The 15144-nt window shown below is 56.7% G+C and overlaps 1 protein-coding gene and 1 long non-coding RNA gene across 5 annotated transcripts; one reads left to right on the top strand and one right to left on the bottom strand.

The window, feature by feature from the left end:
- Positions 1–9611: 9611 nt before the first annotated feature.
- SRSF1 (serine and arginine rich splicing factor 1) lies at positions 9612–13657 on the bottom strand. Of its 4 annotated transcripts, XR_015260588.1 has the most exons (6): positions 13022–13654; positions 12467–12651; positions 12026–12198; positions 11575–11761; positions 11040–11159; positions 9612–10118 (listed from the first exon to the last, which is right to left on the bottom strand). XR_015260588.1 is itself a non-coding variant. In XM_086762750.1 (5 exons), the coding sequence occupies exons 1-5, from the start codon at positions 13213–13215 to the stop codon at positions 11137–11139; spliced, it is 762 nt and encodes a 253-aa protein (XP_086618876.1). In that variant the 5' UTR covers positions 13216–13655; the 3' UTR covers positions 9612–11136. The 4 variants fall into 4 exon arrangements, 3 of the variants coding, with proteins under 3 accessions (XP_086618876.1, XP_086618878.1, XP_086618879.1); XM_086762750.1 differs by having other exon boundaries at positions 9612–11159; positions 13022–13655; XM_086762752.1 differs by lacking the exon at positions 11575–11761 and having other exon boundaries at positions 9612–11159; positions 11960–12198; positions 13022–13657.
- A 239-nt stretch (positions 13658–13896) lies between these two features.
- Positions 13897–14718, top strand: LOC147598296 (uncharacterized). The gene is made up of 2 exons (XR_015260666.1): positions 13897–14077; positions 14230–14718. It is a non-coding gene; the product is annotated as an uncharacterized LOC147598296 (long non-coding RNA).
- Positions 14719–15144: the final 426 nt, after the last annotated feature.

The raw sequence follows: 15144 nt of genomic DNA, 5'->3' as shown, positions 1-15144 counted from the left end.
TTTCGGGCGAGCCACCTGGCTCCTGCGGCGCTGGTGCTCAGCCCTCCCCGAGCGTTTCTTCACTTTCCAAGAGCGTTGCAAAACAGTCGTTCTGTTCAGAGCGACGCTTGCGGTTGTTTCACGCCTCTCAGGCTGTCTGCTAGCTTTCTTCCTTGAAACCCCAGCACCGGAGTCGAGCGGTTATGTCAAAATGTGTTTGCATTAAGGAAAAAATAAAAGTGTTCCTTGGCCCTGTGACTCCAGAGGAAATTTGAGGATGTGCGCGCGGGGGGCTCGGCTGCCCGCTCGGGGCACCCACAGCCCTCGGTCCGTCTCGGGGAACTCGGAGCCTGCTCGTGTTTCACCAGCCACGTCTGCGCCTCTGTGCTGGTGCCTTGCTCTGCAGAAGCTCTGAATTAGGGAAAACAAACCAAAAAAAGGACTGGAAGGGGTTTGCTAGTGCACCGCAACACGCACTCTCAGCCCTGCCGGCACCGCGCCGGCCCGGCTCGCCCGTGGGCCGTTCTTTCTGCTCAGCAGAGCTGCTCTTCCGAGCCGCGGCGAAGGGGCAGCCGTAGCGTTGCCCCCCTCCACCCCGCGACCCATGGCCGGAGGGTTTCCCTGTCCGGCCCTTTATCCCATCCCCGGCACTGCCGCCGGCAGAGGAAACCCGCGTTTGCAGAGCGGGGGACACCGTTGCTCCTGGTTATTTCTCTCCCGGTCGGGTCGGTCGGTTATTTTTGTTACCGCTTATTAATGAAGACTTGGAGAGGTCTCTTTGTGAAGGGCTCGCGCTCACTTCAATTACAGGCTAAGAAAACTACCCAAGCGTGTCACTGAGTCATCGAAGAAATCCTGATGAGCACGTAGGAGGCTTAGCTCCACGTTCTTGGTGGTTTTACAACTAAAGAACCCAGAGGGGACGCAGGAACAAAACCCAGAAGGCTCCAAGCCTTCTTACTAAGCCAGGAGAGAGGGAAGCAGAGCCGGAGCCCGTTTTCCTCTCGACGGCGTCCGGCTGAGCCCTGCCGGCCCCTCTCGCCCCCGTGACGCGTCCCGCAGCGGGGCAGCGATGGCTGAGAGAGCAGCTGCCCTGGGAGCGCAGCGAGCCGAGGTGCTGCGGAGAATCCCCGGGGCAGAAAGAGCTCGCGGGAGCTGTATTTGTGCAGGGCAAGCCCGTGCCAAGCCTGACAAACTTTCCTTTACCCAGAATTATAACTGGAAATACAAAAAGCCGCAGTGCTTGAAAATACATATTTACATTATATATGCCCCAAAGCAGAGTAAACAAAGGTTAGATTTGTAAACTCTCCATCTTAATTAAAGCAGCGCTGCTTTGGACAAACCCACAAAACAGGTGGCTTGAAGCCTCGTGTTATTTAATTTATACCTTCCAGCTCCCTGAGTCATCGCACTGGGACATGATAGCATCGGCAGCCACCCCGCTGCCGCGCCGGTACCGCAGTGAGCGCGCAAAGGGAATTTCTAGGGCAGTGGGAACCGCGTGGCCCATTTACCACCGTCTCTCGGCTGCTCTTCCCTGCCTTTTCAAACAAAAATCTTCCCTTCTCTCTTCCTCAGCACTTCCCGCGTGGTTGGGAAGGTCGGGAACGCTGCCGGGCTGTCCCCCGGCTCCAGCGCCCGTGCCGAGGCCGGTTGTGGGGAGCTTCCCGGGGCCCAGGGCAGCACCGGGGCTGCCCCTCGGTGCCGCAGACGTGTTCTGCTTGATGCCGGCGCTGCCGAAACCCCTGCGCAACCCTCGGCCGCTCGCATGCCCTCCTGCCACCCAGCACGCGGCTCCCCAGGAATGTTGCGCTCCCGGAAAAAGCAAATCCACGGTCAATTTGTCAAACGTACCTCGCAGCGCGGCTGGTGCGGAGAGGAGCTGTTCCTCCACGTGCTCAGCCCGGCACGGTCAGCGAGGTGCCAGCAGCTGTCCTGCCTGCTCGGGGATGCCAGGCAGGGCAGGGGGACGCAGCTCCCCTCGGGGAACCCGGAGCCCCAGCAGCACCATCTAAACTCTACCCATTTCATCCCGTTATCCTCACAGAACCCTCCTGCGCCTTGAGAGCCGGAGCGGGACACGAGCGATAAAATAATAACTCGCGCTATCTGCACATCTCCCACGGTTACCCAGCGGATGAGCTGGGCCAGGCGAGAGGCTGCCCGGCACCCACGCACCCTCATCACGGCGAGCGTGTGCGTGCATCGCTAAGAACAGAAGATGTTGTCAAATATTTCAGCTTTAGAGGAGCCCCTTTCTGTTTGCGCGCTGCTCCCCGAGCGAGGCGGCGGGGCTTTGAATTTCACGGCTCCGCGGAGCTGAAGAGCCCTCGAGCGTGTAAATGAGCTGCGGCGACCTTACGGAGAACGTGCTCCCCACCGGCGCGTCCCTGCAGCTGCTTCCCCAGTTCGTGCTCTGGTTTCTCTCTTTGCAGCCTCGACTTCCCTCTCAAACTGACCAGGGAAGATAAAAAGAGAAAGTAAAGCACGTCACTGGGAAGCACGGGGTGAAGCCTTGGCCGTCCACGCCGTGGGAAGGTTTGGTGTTCCCCGAAGAGCATCCCGCCGTGCCCCTCAGGAGCGCGGCCCTGACCTGCAGCAAAACCCAAGCTACCGCGCGAGCCCGCTGCCGCCCCTCCCTCCCTCCATCCCGCGCCCTCGGCAGCGGTGGCAGCGATGCCCTGCCCGCACCGTGCCACCACGCACGCCTGCCCCGGGGCTTGGCGGGAGCGCTGCCGCTCGCCGTCGCCTTCTCATAATTAGCACATCTGAAAGATCGCTCCACTTTTCAAAAGAGGAAAATAGGATGCAGGAAATTCCCAGCCAGCTTGGCTGCGTCACCGCGGAAAAGCGCTGTGACAATCACTTGGAGCAGCAGCACCAAGCTGCTCAAAGGGAAGGAGCCTCGTCAGCAGGGCTCAGCGGGGACAGCTGAACGCTGCTCGACTCTGTTTTCACGTTTTCTGCACCAAACTTGGAGGCGCGCATCGCTGCAGCAGTGGTGTACACGGAGGTAGGGAGGGAAACCAGAAAAGCCAGCGGGATGCCTGTGGTGGTGGGCGGCAAGGAGACCTCCGGGTCCGTACGGAGCCTCTGTTAGCTCCCACCGCGTGCTCGCCTGCCCAGGGCTCCCCGAGAGCTGGGTGATGCCCGTGCCCCTTGCCAGGCGGGAAAAGCGGGGGCATCAAGGCTGCTCGGTGCTTTCCAGCACTCCCCGGTGAAGCGTTCCCGCACCAAACAGCCCTGCCACGGTCGCTCCCATCCCCGCAGTTCTCCTGAACACTTCCCACTCTGCTGGGGCACGCGCTGTCCTCAGCCACGCTGCCATGGGAAGCCCTCCCTGCCTCCTCCGGGATTTCATCCTCCTCCCTAATCTTTGCCGTCCCCGTGAATCCGGCACCGTCCCCTCTCTCCGCGGTGTGGCAGCGGGTGGGTTCCCGCTTTCCTGCAGCCCGGGCGTTGCTTTCCCCGGCACGCCGCAATGCCGGTGGCTGGCTCCCTTCCTCCATGGCTGCGCCGCTCCCCTCTCAGCCCGGTGCACGCCGCTGCCGCGCGGGAGATGCTCGGTGCTTCCGGCTGGCTCGGCTCGCGGGACGGCGGCCAGCGAGCCGCGGCCGAGGAGCAGCACGGCTATCTTTAGCCCTGCGGCGGCGGGCAGCGTGCCGGGAAAGTGGCGTTATCTCTTCCCACCTCCTTGTCCTCAGCTGTGCCGGAGCTAATCTCCGCTTGGCACCTTGCGTGGCGGAGCTGCCCCACTCTGCGAGCGCCCGGCGTCCTTTTGTTATTATTTCGGTTATCTCCGGCACAACTTCGCTCCCCACAAAGCGGCCGCTGTCGTCTGCCGTGCTGACGGAGGGGAAGAGCTGCACTCCCTGCCGCTGGCCACGCTGGCCCTGGGGACGGGCGCAGGCCGCTGGCTTTGAGCTGTCCTCAGCCATGTGCAAAATTGCCGCCTGTGCCCCAAAAATGAGGCCAGCCACCTCTGCCGGTGCATGCCTGGGGATGTCCCGGGACAGCCGGCACGCGGAGGGGCGCGCAGAGCGGGGTCACCCACGCCGTGCAGTGCAGCTTGCCCACGCTTAACACCAAATACTGGCTTCTCCGCACAGACGTGAGTTACATGATTTACACAAAGGTGTGTGGTTTTTGTTTCGCGCCGGGACGTTTCAGAGACCTGCTGGCTCACCGACCCTGACCGAGCGCACCGTCCGCCCCGCGCCGCCTCGGCGCTTTGCCTTCGAGCAACCGCTGCTCTCCAGAAAAGCGTCCACAGCTCTGGTTTGAAATTTCCACGAGACAGCGCGTGTACCAATAATTACCGAGCGGCGCGCTCCTCCGCTTAATCACCAGTGACCATTTTTAGTAATAATTCCTGCGGGGCCGAGGACTGCAGGGAAACATCCGCTCCTGCCTGGCTCCCCTTCCCACCATCTGCCCCGGCTTCTCCCGGGCACGGGATGTACGGCAGCAGGCACGTAAGGTCAGCGCATTTAGGGAAAAACACGGCCGCTGAATTAGAGCAGCCGAGCCGGCGAGGAAATCCTAGCGCTAATCCCTGATCTTTCACTGACACACGGCAAAGCTCGGGCGAACCGGCTGCTTCCCTCCTCCCCAGCCACAGCTGGAAAACCGCGGATAATGCTGCATTACCTTCCCCGCAGGGCTGCAGCGATTAATAGCGGTGAAGAGCTTGGAAATCCTTCGGGAAAGGGAAGGGGGATGGCGGGGATTAATATCTGGCTGGATGGCCGCGGTCCCTGGGGACTCTGCCAACACCGTGCCCCATTTTTTTTTATTCTTTGCTATTTTATGTTTCTTTTTTTTTTCCTGGGATCTGGGTGTCGTTTAATCTTGTTTGGCAGCTATGGATTGTCTCCAGAACAATCGATGTTTGTGCATTTGTCTGGATTTGCGCAGGGATGAGCATCCCAGCACTGGCGGGAGCCAACTCTGCACCAAGGTTTTTAAAAATACGCACGCCTGCCGGGGAACGGAATGGCAACGTGGCCAACGGAGGCAGAGCCAAATCCAAGCCAGAGCTGCGTGGATGAAGTTTTTCCCCCCAAGTTATCAAAATTCACTAGAAAAAAAAATACAGACCCGCGTTTGTCAGAAGGAAAATACCGGAGTTCAGCAAGCTGCCAAGTTTTTTTGGTTTTAATTTTCCGCTGGCGTGCCGGAGGCAGCTGCTTTCTGCAGTTTCTCGGCATCCCAGCGAGTAAAACGCCCCGCGGCAGGAGCCAGCCCGGTGCCGGAGCCCTGTGCCCACGCTGGCGATTCTTCCCGCTGGCGCGGGATCAGGATCCCTCACATCGTCAGCGCCGCAGAGCGCAACCGAGTCACGCAAGAAATGGGTATTTAAAAAAAAACATATTAGACCTGAAGCGTGGATCGGTAGCTGACTCATAGAAATATGAAACTCACTTAAGGGAGGAATTAGAGCTATTAGAATAGAGCGGTAATTACTCAGGCGAGCAATGCCCTTCTGAACTCTCTAATGATTACACAAATTAGTGCATAAAATTATGGTAATAGCCCTACAACTGCTGTGTAGGGTTGGGAGGGGGCAGGGACCCTCTCGCCGCCCGGGACCAAGGGCCAGGCGAGGCTGCAGCCCGTCCCGCGGCTCTGCCGGGGCGAGGAGCACACCGCGCGAGCGCGTACCTCAGGGTCCGCAGCCTGCCTCGCTCGCCTTCTCCGGGCGTGCGGGAGAGGGATTTTAGGGAACGTTCCTTACCCAGGGAACTTCCCGGAGTCTGTTTTTTTCTTTACGTTCAGCTATTTGCAATAGCTTCAGCTGCAGTTCAGGACGAACTGCTCTTCGCTGTGCAGGTGCGGCAGGGATTATTTTGCGCTCAGCAGAGTGGACTCGTTACAAAAGCTGCAGCTATTTTTAGCCAATCTAGAAATTACTGTAATTTTGCTGTACAGCTAAAAACTATCTGCTGCCATCGGGAGCAAGAAGTCTGAAGCCACGGCTAACGCGAGCAGATCAATGAATGAGCCTGCTGTTCTAAAGCAGAAGTTTCTGTTCAAAAAGAAAACCAAAACAAACAACAAAAAAAACCCCAAACTGTGGGTTTCTGGGAGAAACCACAAGTTTTCTCACCATTTCTGTTTCAGCGCCGACGTCAGGTTGATGAAGGACTCGGCTATCGGTCACGTCCCGTTAGGAAGGCCGGATTCCCTGCCTGGCGCTGCCCTTCCCAGCCCGCTGGCACAACGGAGGCAGCCGCGCGCCGAGGGCAGGACGGAGGGGCCGCGCCGTGCCGGGACGGACAGTTGCCCTCGGTCAGGCCGACAAAGCAGCACTACAGGAAGCGCAGGAGCATCTGAAACGGTGGATTCCCTGGGCGGGAACGGCGCAGAGCTGCTTCAACACTGCAGTTAAAAGCGTGGTGACACGAGAGAGGTGACACCGCAGCCAGGAAACAGCGCGGCTTGCTTCCATCCGTGGATGGGAAACGTTTGGGAGAAGGGGTTAAGTTTGGTTGCCCCCTCCTCCTCAACAAAGGAGTTTCCATCTTCCAACGACCACCCCTTTCCGCTTCCTTCGGAGCCAAGGGACCCTCAAAAACATTGAGTTTTGGGAAGAACAGGTTTATAAAAAAGCCACTTGGCGGCCTGGTTTGATCTGTTTAAATCCTAGAAAACAGAGACCCGGAAGAAGCGCCGGCAGAGCAGCTAGCGTGGCCCGAGCGCTGCCTTCCAGCAGAACCCGTTTCCACTAATTTATTAAGACATTAAAATAAATGGAAGCCATTTCTCCCCCCCAGCCACTGCCGGGCGAGCGGATGACGCGCGAGGCCCGTGCCTGGAAGCCAGCGTTCCCGCCAGGGAAGCTATGCCGGTGCTGACTCGCGTTCCTTTTCACCCTCAGCCCAAGAAGGCAAAGCGGGGAAGCGCGGGGCTCCCCGGGCCGTGCCTGGCGGCAGCGACTGCCCCCACCGCTCAGGTGACTGCCCGCAATCTCAGTGTTACTCAGTTAATGAGCTCGCAGAGCCGTGGTGTAATTAAGAACAGAGTAATGTCAGAAGGCAGAGAATCCTCCACCTGACTCCTAGCGCTAGCAAACCCGGTTTGCCGCGCACTCCTGAGGCGTTAATTCAGTTCCTCTATTTGCGAAGCCCATGACGTCAATCAGAAAATATGATATTCCCCCGAAGACGTCACGCTGGCTCTGCGGATGGGAACCAGAAATCAAAACCCACGGCCCTTGGGGAAAGCCTTGGTTCGCCCGGTGAAGCAGGCTTTCCAACTCCATCAGCTGCCTGTCTGGCTGGTAACGATACGACGACAGGAAAGATTTTACAGGAAATAAAAGGTCTCGAGGCATGAAACGCACCAGAGCTCCGCAGCGCGAACAGTTTTATTACAGATCTCCAAGCGCTGCACGGCGCCAGGAGGCATGCACCGGCTGGTAACTTGGCGGAACAAAGGGATCGGGCCGGCGGCAGCGCACGACGCCGGGGCAGATGCACGGCAGCGGGAACGCGGAGCTGCAGGTCGTGGTGTGGAAAGCCAAAACGAGAGAAAGGACTCCAGGAGCACTCCATTCCCTTCCGTTTTCCACATGAAACGAGAACGCGGTGTTTCCATTTAAGAGGGAGGATCAGCAGCCTTCTTGCAGAACGACGCCCATGCGGTCTTCAAGAACTCAACGGCTGGAGCTTTGCAGGACGGCGACCAGGTCCGCAGGTCGCAGCGCAGAGAAATGCCAGCGTTACGACCTCCTCCTCCTCCTCGGCAGAGCCCAGCGCCCTCCGCGCTCCCCCCGGGGAGGAAGGACCTTTCGCGGGGCGACGTTTACTACGGCCGCGAACCACTCTGAGATAATCTCCGAAACAAACAAGCGTCAAGTATTTCCCGCTCACTGCCCAGCTGCGCGTGGCAAAACGCAGAGCTGAAGCAGCAGCCCCCTGCGCGCAGCCCTCGCCTGCCGGCTCTCCAGCGCCAGGACCAGGCCCCGTATTTTCCGAGCCCTCCTGCACCTCTACCGCCGAACCACCCTTCACGCCCGCTGGTTAGCCCCTCACGAACTTGCTCTTCCCGACTCCCCGCGGCAGAACCCGGACTCTCGTACTTCGGCGGGGACAGCCAGCCCTTTGTCTGCCGCGCTCCTGGCCTCCCCCCGCTCCTCCTGCCCCGTGAGGTCCACGTTCGTCCCAGCCCCTGCGCAGTCGGAACGCGATCCTCTCCAAGCCCCGCTTCAGCGCAGCCAAATCAAACTCTTCAGTTTTGCTGTTGTGAAAGAAAACATTTCCCCTCCCTGAGCACACTCGCAGCCTTTGCTTTAGAGCTGCTCCCACTTCGCCCTCTCGAACACAGAACTCCTCAATGCCCGGAAGCGCCGGGGGGTGTTTTGGGTCCAATCCCCCTCCTCCAACAGCACGCACCTACGTGCTGCCACCCACACGCTGCCCGCCCCACCGCCCTGCTCCCCACACAGGGACAAACAAACTTCTCCGGTGAGAGCCACCCCGCCTTCGCTCTCCACACCTCTGCAGCTCCTTCCCTCCCACGCGGCATCGCCCCGCGGCCACTCGAGCACCCAAGGAAAATCTGCCCTGCCCATTACAGCTTTTACCTTCCCCCACCCCAGATAAGGGCTTCACCATCAGGATTTCATTATTTTTAAAAAGACCACCTCACACGCACACCTTCGGCAATACGGTATTCTGCAGGGACACGACGTCCTGTGACAAACCGCTGCCAGTCACCACCCACAGCACCCAGCTCTGCTCCCCTGCCCCAACACAAACCCCACCTGGCACTAACGCGGTCCTCCCGCCCCGCTCCGTACAGGACGCCGTGTTTCCCTGCGGCCCTGCCGCCCCGCTCCGTACGGGACGCAGCCCGCCGTCACCCGCCTCTGAGAAGCACGGCGTTTGTAGCCCACACGAGCCCCTCGTTAAACACTAACCCGCTCAGCGCCTGCCTGGCACACCCTGGCCAGCCCGTTCTGCTGCACAGAAATAACCGCCGTTCTCCCCGCCACCAACGCTCCGCTCTTTAATGGGGTGTAAATTCAGCACACTCAGCGTAAGCAGTCCCCCTTCACCGGAATCCACAGGAATAGGCGCACACTCCCCATTAAGCCACGGAAGATCCCCTTGGGAAGGCGCTGGGCTCCCAGCCTGGCCGTGAGCTGCCATCGCCCCACGCCAAGCCCGGCAGCAATGGCTCGGTGACCACGCTCGGCGCCTGCCCCCAGAAACCCGGCCCCTGCGCACCCACGCGCCCTCAAGCCCACCGGCGCTGAGAGGGCAGGCGCCGGGCAGGCTTACGCACACAGCTCCTGCCCAGAGTTACTTCCAAGAGGATCGCGGCGGGAGCTGGGAGCCCGATTAATCCCACGTTTTCCCCTCTGTGAGCGCTTTAGAGGAGCATCGTTGGCAACATTGACACCAAAGCGTCCTCTCCAGCACTGAGGGTTCTCTTTTCCCCTTTTCACCTCCCCGCATAATAAATTCCACCCATTTCCCAGGGAACTGATTCTTTCTTCAGGAGCAGCTCGACCATCAGCGCTTCCTGTGAAACACTACGTCTCTGTTGGGCACAAAAGCCTTTTGTCTGAAAACTCGCGATTTAACTACCGAGACTCTCAGCAACAAATGACGACAACTGTGCAAGTTTTTTAAAAATTTTATTTGTCAAAGAAAAAAGGCAATAGCCAATTGAAAACCTACTTAATCTTTAACTCCAATTTTTGTCTTTAAATTTAGAGAAATGACTTATTTACTTTTTTTTTTAAACAAACCCCCCTTTTTCCCCTTTAACATTTACCATCTACTCGTGCTGAATCCTTCCAAGGAGATTGCTCCAGCGTACCTCTCCAGGTCCTCGCTTTGCTCCTTTTACCAAAAAAATGAAAAACTCCATCGTGCATCTTAAGGGCTCCAATCGTCAAAAATAGGAAAAAAAAAAGAAATCTTTGGAATAGCCAATTGAGTTGAATAAAAAATCCACACGAATGCGGTTTGGTTGGGGCAGGAATCCACTCCTATGTTCCTGGTAATCTGATCCCGCTCCATGAATCCTTGTAATTCAGCCTCCCTATCCTATCCACATTATGATTTGAATCCAATGATCCAGCTCCAAGGATTGGGATCCAGTGAGCCCTCTCCAATCCAAACCTTTATAACCAGCAAAACCAAAAAAGAGGAGGCAAAAAGTTAGATACTGTAATGAAAAAATAGGATTCTGGGGAATGATCAGTTATGTTTGCCATCAATTAATACAGATGTACATTAATAACTATCAATTCCCCAAAACAAACTTTTGAATGGTGATGCTCAGATAATTGCTAGAAATGTTAATTACTATTTGGAGGAAACATCGTAATATTTACAATACGTCAACGGAAAATGCCAACATACTCATCGCTCGTACGGTGGTGCGCTACCGGTTTTGTGGTTGCAAAAAATGTTTATGAAACTGGAAAAGCTTATGCTACAGCTATCCACCTACTGCATGTCTAAACTACAGCTAGCACTCCCAGCCGGAAGGGAACACAATTAACTAACGGAGTTTTCAACGGATCGGTGAGTCAATTGTGAATTAGTCCGAGGGGGCAGGGCTGAGACTTAAGAACTTATTCCCAACTAGGTTTTCTATTTTCGCTTTCATTCTGGTACTTTAAAAAAAATGAAATAGCAACGCTGTATCAGTCACACAGAGGACATGCAGATTTTAGCAGTATTGATATTATACTCCGGTTTAAAGACACCCTCCAGCTACTACAAGTGTACGGACACTACATTAACATCAACACTTGTAACCAAAGGCTGCATGACAAAGTAAACCGACACTCCCACCCCCGGCCCAGTTATTCCTTTAAAAAACTAGAATGGAATAGAGAATTACAAAAGCAAGTATTTAGCCACAATTGCTCCAAAACAAAACAAAAAAAGTTTTAAAGGAAAGGGCAATTGCGGTCTGCGGTAACTGAAACACGCCTGAAGCGACACGTAGGTGCGCGTACTCCGTTAACCTGTCTCTCAGTATAAGGTCAATACTGCCAAGTTCATCTGTGACAATAGCACTTGGAGTCATACCATTGCCTCCATTATTGATCTGCTCCTCCTCAATCCTCCTTTTGACAATCCTAAAATGATTGACATGTGCTCCACAATCCTTTAATCCAAAGCATTCTTAATCCATCTCTTCAGATATGTCTACAGAAAGACACACGAAAAGGCAAGATAAAATATAAGATCCCCCAGAAGAGACAAGTTAGCCACAAACATCCCAACATCCCCAGCTCGTATAAACCACAGCTGAACACTGAGACATTTACACAGCAATACCACGCTCGGAAGAATGTTGGTATTTAACTGGAACGGAACCAAAACTGTCCTGACTGACATCGGTTAAAATACAGTTTACCAAAGACACGAGGGGAATGTTGATGTTGAGGAGCAAATACTCACTAGTGATTTTACACAAGAACGCAATTCAACACTTCAGCCAATTTGAGTAAAACAGCTTGAATTTAAAAAAAAAAAAAAAGAAAGACTGTACTAAGTAAAGGAAAACTGTGTACAACGTGGGGTTCTACAAAAAGATCAGAGCTAGTGATCATTTATGTACGAGATCGGGATCTGCTGTGGCGGGGAGAGTAGCGTGGAGATCCTCTGCTTCTTCTTGGGGAATAACTGCGGCTTCTGCTGTTGCTTCGACTACGGCTTCTGCTACGACTACGGCTGCGTGACCGAGATCTTCCATAGCTTGGACTTCTTGGGCCATCAACTTTAACACGGATGTAGGCAGTTTCTCCCTATTGAATAGACAGAACTTTCGATTGAAAAGTCTAGGCTTCAGGGCCGTCTTTTTAGGCATGCTGACAGACTGAAGATACCGTTTACTACAGCGCGGAAATAAACATCAAAGCTTTAAAGTCTATCTCCTGACAAACCAGCCGCAGACTTAACTCAGCTGTTTTGCAAATAAACAACGGGTACCACGCGTTCCTTACCTGCAAATCCTACTGTTAAGCCCCTTGTATCCAATTCTGGCCAAAGAAAGTAAGTATGAAACCTACCTCATGAGATCTAAATTTAGTGTTATCCAGTTTTCGCACAGCGTAGGTCATATCTTCCTTCCGTACAAACTCCACGACACCAGTTCCATCTCGGAAAACATCAGCATAACATACATCACCTGCTTCACGCATGTGATCCTTTAAATCCTGCCAACTTCCACTTGGAGGCAGCCCTATACAAAACGCAAGACATGAAGTTTAAAAGCGGATTACAGTCTCACTTCTCCTAGTTACAGCTCGCAGGAAACGAAACAGGCTACTGAGTAAGCAGACGGGCTGCCTCGAGGAGCCGTTAGCATCCTAGGGACGGCGTTCCTCCCAGGCTACGCGAGGCGATGCTTTTTAAGAAAAAACTTGGAGCAGCATCACCCCTCGCTGGGAAGCTTGCCTGGAGGACCCCGCGGGAGCGAGCACTTGGGCTGAAAGGGAGGAATGACTCACCCGAGACGATCACTCTGTACTCCGAGCGCCGGGACGGGGGGCCGTACCTGCCCCGGGGGGCTCCGCCCCCTCCGCCACCGCCGCCGCCTCTGCCGGTGCCCCGGCCGCTCCGAGGGAACTCCACGCGGAGGCGATACCCATCGTAATCGTAGCCGTCCCGCCCGTAGACGGCGTCCTCCGCGTCCCTGCGGGACGGGACGGGGCGGTGAGCGAGGCCGCCCGGCCCCCCCCCCCAACCCCCCCGCCGCGCCCTGCCCACGCACCGCCCCCCCGCCTTTGTTCCCGCTTCCCGCCGGCCCCACCCCGCGCCACTCACCCCCCCCCCCCCCATCCCGTTCCTCCCCAGGCCCCGCAACGGTGCGGGGGCCCGTTAGCGCGGCCCGAGGCCCGGCGCGGCAGGAGGCCGCCGATACACGGGGCGGGGAGAGGCAGCTCCCGGGCAGCGGCGCTCAGCTCAAGCCGGGGGTGAGGGATGGAGACGCGGACCCGCCACAGGCCGCGGCGGGGCCCAAGCCCCCCCTCTCCCGGGGGTGGTGGCAGTGGGGGGGTCCTCACCTGGGGTCCTCAAACTCGACGAAGGCGAAGGGCGGGCCCCCGCGGCGGTTCTTGAGGTCGATGTCGCGGATGGCCCCATACTTGTAGAAGACGTCCTCGATGTCCTTGGTGCGGATGTCGGGGGGTAGGTTCCCCACGTAGATGCGGCAGTCGTTGTTGCCGGCTGGGCCGCGGATCACGCCCCCTCCGGACATGGCAAGGTCGGCAATGGCTGCGGCGGTTGAGGGCCGGAGCGCGGAGAGCGGACGGGCAGGCGGGCGCGAGGCCTAGCCGGGCACACGGGAGCGCACACGCCACCTCCCCCAACAACCGCTTCAAAATGGCGACCGCAGCTCCCCTCGCGCTCCTACTGCGCGCAGCGATTTCACCCCGGGACGCAGCACCGCCCTCGCGGGAAGCGAACGAAACCGTTCCCGCGTCTTCCGCCGCGCCCTCACTCCTCCGATATGCGCATGCGCGGTTCCGGAGGAAAAGTAGTTCCTCCCCTCTTTCCCCTCGGCAGCTCCACCGAAGAAGCCGAACCGGTGCTAGCGGTGCCGCTCCTGAGCGCGAGGGTGCGGCGCGCTCGGTTCTTTCTCGGAATCTCCCCGCTGCCCGCGGCAGGAGAAGAACGCAACCCCCGAGCGCGGGCTTTACGGCGGCAGACCGTATGGCGTCACATCCGGTGCGGCGGCGTCCGCGGCAAGAAGAGGCGGCCGGGGCAATGGAGGGGGGGGTGTATCCCACAATGCACCGCGGCGGCGCTTTTGGCGCCAAGGCGTGGGGCGTGTCCCACAATGCACTGCGGGGGTGGTGTGGGCCGTGTGCAGCGGCTGTGCGGGGTGGGGCGGGCGGCAGGGTTCGGTAATGGGGGCGGCAGCGGCGCGAAGGGGAGCAGAGCCGGTTGCTCTCCGCTGTGGGCAGGCGGGCTGTGGCCGCACCCGGGCGCAGTCACGGCTCCGTCACCTTGTGTCGTGGTCAGGGGGCGTGGGGAAAAGGGCTCTGCGCGCTCCCCAGGCGGGCGGGAGGGCCCGGGGTAGGACAGAGGCGAGCTGGGACCGGCTCGGCCAGCCTGAGGTAAAATGGCTGCCCTGAGGGCACGGGGAGCTGAATCCGGGCCTGGGTCCGCTGCTCAGCCCTGCCAGCATCCTGCTTGCCTGTCCCCTTAGGCAGAGCATTAAAGTTAAGTCTTAGGGCTATTTGTTTTCTTTTTTCCCCTCATACCTAAGGCTACGCTCTCCCATTTCTGAATGGTATAGCGTGGTTCTTAGCTCTTAGCCTGATCTTGTGATCTGGCCTATAAAGGCACTCGAGCCTGCTTTGCAGTCTGAGCATTGTAACTTTGGGAATCAAAGGACAGAACTTAAAAAGTGTTAGTGACTTTGTGTTCGCATGAGTTAATAAACATGAAGGAACAAAAAAAGCATTTGGAACAGAGGCAAAGTGGAAGCTCAAGCGGGCGTGTTTGTGAAAACGTCCCCTCCTGAGAGCTATGTGCTCCTGCAGGAGGGTGAGCGATGCCGTGTGTCTTCGGGGGTTTAACCGCAGAATCCTAGAGTGGTTTGGGTTTGGAAGGGACCGCAACCATTCTGTGTAGAGTTACATGAGAAACGTATATGGAAGAGGGCAGAAAAGGATTTCATGGGGAAGAAGCAAGAAAATAACGTACAGCTATGTTATGTTTGTGAGATGATAAATAAAGTCACGTTAAAACACCAGCGTATTACTCTAGTTTGTCACGAGGCCCTAAAATGTTAAGGCAGCAAATGTAGTTAGCGTGCCCACCGCGGCGGGGTCAAAGGAGTGTCGGAACGTGAAGAAAAACCCTTTAGGCTCCTAAGTTAAATAAGGGATTTTGAAAAACGTGTCATGTTTCTTTAGTGGTCTGTCATGCATACTTGTCAGCGGTTAATTAAAAATGCATATTCCTCTGGAAAACAGCAATCCTGATGGCTCTCCGGTAGAACAATATTTTCAGTGTAACGTCACGACGTGCTCGACTGTTACAAATGCCTTTCGTTTTTCTCTGGTGCAAGTTAACGTGCGGTACTGTGCTCTGCTCTGGTGACTGCTCTGCCCGTGGTTTCAGCGGAGACTGCTGTTAATCGCTGGAAGACATTACGAGAAAGCCCGTCTTCAGAAGC

The sequence above is a fragment of the Chlamydotis macqueenii genome, chromosome 19 (genome assembly GCF_036417535.1).
Source record: "Chlamydotis macqueenii isolate bChlMac1 chromosome 19, bChlMac1.mat, whole genome shotgun sequence".
NCBI lineage: Eukaryota > Metazoa > Chordata > Aves > Otidiformes > Otididae > Chlamydotis > Chlamydotis macqueenii.
The sequence above is the reverse complement of the archived record's forward strand: the minus strand, read 5'-3'. Positions and strand labels throughout refer to the sequence as shown.

What these genes read in the sequence shown, in the direction of transcription:
- SRSF1 (XM_086762750.1), bottom strand. Translation starts at nt 13,215, where the DNA reads ATGTCCGGAGGGGGCGTGATCCGCGGCCCAGCCGGCAACAACGACTGC. An exon ending in GTACAGAGTGATCGTCTCGG is followed by an intron (nt 12,199 to 12,466) that starts GTGAGTCATTCC and finishes CGTTTTGTATAG; the next exon opens with GGCTGCCTCCAAGTGGAAGT. An exon ending in CCACAGCAGATCCCGATCTC is followed by an intron (nt 11,160 to 11,574) that starts GTACATAAATGA and finishes GTCTTTCTGTAG; the next exon opens with ACATATCTGAAGAGATGGAT.